Here is a 6,476-nt window from a genome sequence, read left to right on the forward strand (position 1 = left end):
TGCAAGGTTAGCATTCTTGTCTATTGTGAGAAGACGATTGCTTTCTCCTTTACGTGTGCATTTCCTAAAATACCCTTGGGGTTTGAAATGGATAAGATGATTAAACAAAAGCAGAGTAGCTGATACTAGTTTAGTAATTAGTAGTTTGATTTAATAAGGCTCCACTGGTACACGGAACTTTGCTCCCGCATAAGCAGTTGCTGCTCCCAACTCTTCTTCTATCCTCAGAAGCTTCAGTTTTCACATTAAAATTACATAAATACAAGTAAAGATGAATTTGATTACCTGGTTGTATTTTGCAAGTCGTTCTGAACAACAAGGAACTCCAGTTTTAATCTGACCATGTTTCACACACAAACTCCCATAATAAGTATCATTTATAAGTTATAACATAATAAAACACTACCTCAATTTATGCTCAAAGTATTAATTAATATTATTACTGTTGACAAGCTAACTGAAAGATCTGCACCAAAAGTATCCTCTATTTCGTCACTTCTATGGCTGGCCATCACACCCCATCCAACACACTTCAACATTCTCACTGACTCGATGTTTTCTGTAACCGACCAAACCCCACCTGGGTGGAGGAAAGGTCATAGGAGATAAGCTCACCTGCAAAATCATATAAAGAAATTTTGCTATCAAAAATCATAAAAGAAATTTTGCTAGATGATTCCAAAAAAAACGTCTCACAAAAAAAAATATTGATATAACATAAATCAGTAAATGAGAAATCCATAAGTTTTGATCATTTCTTTGTACAATACGATTATTGTAAATAAATTTGTATGATAACTTAAAACTAAATTATATAAATTAACTTACATCTAAGAAATGCAAAGTTAAATATTCCTTCTCCTTTTTAATGCTTGTTTTTTCATTGCTTCCTCTTCACTTTCCTTTCCCCTATTACCAATCTCTCTCTATCTCTCTCTCTCTCTCACACTACCCTTTTATCATTCACATAATTGAGTGAATTCCAAGAATCGAAAAAACTATCAATTCCACCCTCAAGTTTCAATCTTTCTTACTTAGTTCTTCAAAACCAGACACCCATTTAGAGATTTGCCAAGAAAGTATAATCCCATTTGGAAGTCCAGTTCAAATATGGAAAAGGAGAAGTTTTTAGGCAATGAAGGAAATGGAATCCCCCAAGGCTGGAATTCCATCTTTGGAATGGGAATTCAAGAAAGTGAGCTGAATTGTAGCTCAAAGCAGCTTCCTAATTGCTTCTTTAACCTCAATTGTGAGAATTCATTGGACCAGAGAGATATCTTTGAGGTAATGGTGGTCAGAGCATTGTTCTCAGGGAATTGGTTGGTAGGATAGGAAGTATATGTAATTCCCGAGAGATTTCACCTTAATCCCGCATTAATGGAAACAACAACACCAACAATTTGTCCTATAACAGTCCTTTAAATTCACCACAATTAGTGAAATATTTATAAATATAAACGCAATTCTTAAAACCCATCTCGCATTTCTTTCTCTTTTTTGACAAATTCAGGTATCAAGAGATTATATTAGTGAGAGGATGAAGTTCCTTCAAGATCTTGTTCCTGGTTGTAACAAGGTAAACATAAAAAATGGCTCAAAAAGCTTCAGTTTTTATCATTTTTCTTCACTTCTTGAATGTAACTTGAGATCGGTTTTTTCATTTTATAGGTCACAGGAAAAGTTGTAATGCTTGATGAGATTATAAACTACGTACAGTCCTTACAGAGACAAGTTGAGGTAATTAAAGATTAATCTGGTACTTAACTTCTTTGTAAAAATACCAAAATATGTTGATTTTTTCTTTCAACTAAATTGGGTTCTCTTTGGTTGTAGTTTGTCTCAATGAAATTAGCAACTGTTAATCCTTAGATGGATGTTAGCATGGAAGCACTTTTATCCAAAGATGTAAGTTTTTTTCAACTGTTTTTATCAATTGTTTCACAGATTAAAAGGGTTTTTACATGATTTTGAATTGAATAATGACAAATGCAATACATGTATGTTCGTGTGGTGAAAGCTAGGGATTTACCTGCAAAAGATGTTACTGGTAATTGTGACCCTTATGCTGAAGTTCATCTTGGAAACTACAAGGGTACAACTCATCATTTTGAAAAGAAATCTAACCCTGAATGGAACCAAGTGCTTTCCTTCTTTAGAGAGAGGATTCAAGCCACTATGCTTAAAGTCACTATAAAAGATAAAGAATTTGTGAAGGATAAAAGCCAAAAAGTAATTAATTAAAAATAAAGAATATTATAGGACCATGAAAAGAAGACATGAACACGGTAAAAAATAGAAATATTAATAAAATAAAATGCCAACCTGGTAGTTTAAGGAAAATGTTTGACAAGATTATCCCCTGGTGCATCTGATCATTTTTTACCTCAAATTGTGTTACTAAACCGCCCTCAAGATTCGTAATAACAACCTAAAAACATTAAAATTTAACATGAAAATTATTAGTATTGTAAAGAGTTTGAGGGCAATAATATAAACATAAATCACATAATCATCACAAATATAAAAAATGATAAGAGTTTATTACCAAATATAAAAATCCTACAGGTAATGCAAATGCCAACCCGAATTCATATTACACATACCAATACGATAAGTTGACTTGTTTTATATTAACCTCACACAGACAAACAGAGAGACAGACCATATGCTATAATTACACTAAACTCTATCAGTTTCAAGGCAAAATATGGAACTAAATAAACATTCTAGATTTGCCCCTCGAAATCTAAAACCACCATATATAATCAGATTCAGACCAAACTCTAAAACCCTTGGACTCATTTCTTATATCACCCTAACCAACTATATCCTGTTAGATAATCAAATAACTCCAAAAATCTTGGGAAAAAAAAACAAAACCCAACAACTAAAAACATTACTTTATCGTTTGTTTGTATGTTTGTCATAGGATTAATGGATTATAAAACTTGAGTAGCTAGCTAGCAGCCACAACATCAACCCTTGGACTTGTGTCAAGAAGTTGACACGTGTTTGTGTTTGTGTTTATGATTGTGTTTTTTCTGGTTTCATATAATTCTCCTGAACTGTTATCCACTGTTGATATCAGGTTAGTAGTGCTCAGAGACGATACCTCCTTCCGCTTATTTTGTAACATAATAAAGGTATATATTTAGTATTATCATTAATTTAACATTTTGAAGCTTCAATTTCTCTAAATTATCAGTTAATCGGTTAATTTCATACCTAAGCTTCAATTTCTCTGAATTATCAGTTAATTCGACCTGTAGCAGATTAAAGAAACTAGATTTGACAATAAAACTAGTAAAAAAATTCACCTGATTGGTTAAAGTAAAGTGAAATAAAAAATAAATAAAGTGAAAGTAGAAAAAATACTAACCAGAAAAGGAACATTTTCAAGAATAGTGTGTAAATTATTCCTAAGATTTGACCTTAGGAACAGTAAGAAACATTTTTTTCAAATGTTAATGTTTATAATAATACAGATGCAGCCTAGGACAATAAGGGAAAAATCTAACCTTTGTTAAACATGTGCTGCCACTTGTATACATGATTTTTGCAACATCTTTCTTGATAGGAAGACTAGCAGGAGTTGGACTTGCCTACCCTAGTTTCTCAACTTCTGAGAAAGCAGAAACTTTCCAATAACTGAGATTAGTGGAAACTTCAATATTATCACTTTCAAAGTATACAAAAATTTTAAAGATCACATACTAAGGAAAAAATTTCCTTCCTATTTTACCCTCCATACAATATTGGTGATGCCAAGTTTGATGAATCTGTTAGCATATATGGTTCTGACTATCATACATAACCTACATAATCCAAGAAAGCACATATTAGAATCAAAATTAACATGAAATTAGGTAGTAAAACAGAAAAGTAACAAATTTTGAGTATAATTTTGACTCTGATGATCAAAGAACTCATAAATAATCCAAAAAAAACAAAAATAAAAGATATTATGAACTTAGGTTGTAACTTAAGAATGAAAAAATACAAGGTGTTCTTCTCATAATTATTTGTAACACCGTGATTTCCAAAAACAAAATTTTTCATTTAAATAATCGATTTAATATTAAAACACTTGTTTAAAATCTTATTCACATTCGGATTACAAAACATAGTTTCATTTTCGTTATAATAGGAGACCAGGATCCTCCAAACCACAACTCTTTCTTCGGTGTGTACAATCGAACCGTTGCCATCCCGCGTTACTGTAAGAACCTGGAACAACATAACATAAACAACGTAAGCACGAAGCTTAGTGAGTTCCCCAGTATACCTTACGCACATACGCCTTTCCAGGCCCTGACCTTCCGGTCCTCATAACATAATCGCCTTCCGGCCCATAACATATTGCCTTCCGGCCCACATATCATACATAGCACACATAACAATTAACTTACCACATATAGCATACATATCATATACGACCCTTCGGTCACACAGTCAAACCCTTCCGGGTACAGTATAGTGAGAAGACTCACCTCGCAGACACTGGAAGATAGCAACTCCTGAAATCCCTTGCACTTGATCCTCCGAGCTACAAGCTCCCTGAAACATCATATATCCCTTATTAACTCTTCTATCTCCCACGTTAACTGACCCTAAGAAATCACATCGGTCAACTCTGGTCAACAGACCATTGTCAGCTCGACTGGACTCGGCGAGTTCCCTGGCGACTCGGCGAGTCTGGTCGTCCTTCAATCCTCTAAGAGTCCCCTTCTACTCGTCGAGTATCCTCTTTGACTCGACGAGTTACTCCTGGAAGAATCGCGGGGCCACCCCGACTCCACTCGCCGAGTCTGAAGAACAACTCGGCGAGTCCCACTAAATCTTCAAGCTACTCGCCGAGTCTGATCATCCGACTCGGCGAGTCCACGCCATGCAGTCGATCAAACTGCTTCCTGAGATACATATTTTCCCGAATATACAAACATGGGACCTTCTGGACCTCTAAGGGTCCTAATACAAGGTTATAAACATTGGATAACGACACAACAATCCATCTAATCTCCAAATGGGTTTCATAAACCCTAAATTCATGTACACATCAAAATAACAGGAATGATCCGAAACATAACCTGAAAACGTACTCTCTGTGTCCCCAACCTCAGAACTCGATCCCCTTGATCTTCCTTTGGCCAAAGTCCTTCCTCTTCTTGCACCACAATTCCTTCAAAGTCAATAATGGCCTTCAAGCTTGCTCTAGATGCCACAGTCGTCTAGGGTTCTCCTCAATCGGCCAAAAGACGAACAATGACGGCATTAGATCCCTTATATACGTCCCAAACTGAACGGCTAGGGTTTTCCACTGAACAGCGTCGACTCGTCGAGTCCCTACCTGGACTCATCGAGTCCAGTCGCGAACCCGCGACCCAAGCTGCGACCCCACTCGGCGAGTCTGGCTCCAACTCGCCGAGTCTCCCCTTTAAAACACCCCCAAAATGCAACTTAACAATACTTGAGATTTTGGGCTGTTACAATTCTCCCCCACTAGAACTAGACTTCGCCCTCGAAGTCTCACTCTGAAAATAGTTCTGACTGCTGCTCCCGCATCTCACGTTTCGGCTTCCCTAGACACTACCGATCTCTTCCGAGGCCACCACTGGACCAATACCAGAGGTACCTCCTTGTTCCTCAGAACCTTGATCTTCCGATCTCCGACGGCCACTGGCCTATCGACGTAACACATGCTCGTATCCACCTAATCGTTCTCAAGTAGAACCACTGCTGACTCATCCGCTATACACCTCTTCAATTGCGACACATACAGGTGTCATGGATCCGTCCCAATTCCGTTGACAGCTCCAACGATAGGTCACCCTTCCTACCTTCGTACCTTCACGAAAAGATCCAACATACCGGGGCCCCCATTTACCCCTCTTCCTAAATTGAAACACCCCGACAGAAAAACGAGGTCGCCGACCGGAATCACATGCTCGTAACGGCGTCTGCCTGCATAACTTTCCTGTTAACTCTAGACGATCACTAACTCTCTTTAACCTGCTGAGTCTGCTCTGTCAACTAAAGCACGAACTCCGAACTGCTCATCACTCTCTGTAATCGGAAATTACCCAAGATGCACTCTGCTCCAAATCTCAACGATCACTCAACCCATAAGGGTTAGGAAACCCTGAACCACCGGATCCCCGATCCAAAGCCCACTTCGCCCATTCCGGACCGACTGAGAGATCCATTCTCCCTCTCAGATCAACTCTCACAAGTTCCTCTTGCCATCACATACACATACTGAACTAGTCCCAACACTCGCAGGTTGAAAAACCCGCTACACTGATGATATCCTCGAACATCTCCCAAGGCGAACCACTAATATCCGTCCTGTACCCTAATCAGAATCCCACTGAGAATTCAAGATTCTCTATTCCCTTGCATCCTTTCTGAGTCTCGTCATTCATCCCAACCCGGATGGTTCCTACTTCATTGCCGCATACACGATGCTCGAAACCATA

The 6,476-nt window shown here is 37.7% G+C and overlaps 1 protein-coding gene across 1 annotated transcript; it reads left to right on the forward strand.

The window, feature by feature from the left end:
- The first annotated feature begins 1,110 nt into the window (after positions 1–1,110).
- On the forward strand, positions 1,111–1,965 carry LOC122195477 (transcription factor bHLH63-like). The gene is made up of 5 exons (XM_042897401.1): positions 1,111–1,284; positions 1,511–1,576; positions 1,669–1,737; positions 1,834–1,857; positions 1,945–1,965. Exons 1-5 carry the CDS (start codon positions 1,111–1,113, stop codon positions 1,963–1,965), a joined length of 354 nt encoding a protein of 117 aa, XP_042753335.1.
- The last annotated feature ends 4,511 nt before the right edge of the window (positions 1,966–6,476 follow it).

Source organism: Lactuca sativa, chromosome 8 (genome assembly GCF_002870075.4).
Source record: "Lactuca sativa cultivar Salinas chromosome 8, Lsat_Salinas_v11, whole genome shotgun sequence".
Taxonomy (NCBI): domain Eukaryota; kingdom Viridiplantae; phylum Streptophyta; class Magnoliopsida; order Asterales; family Asteraceae; genus Lactuca; species Lactuca sativa.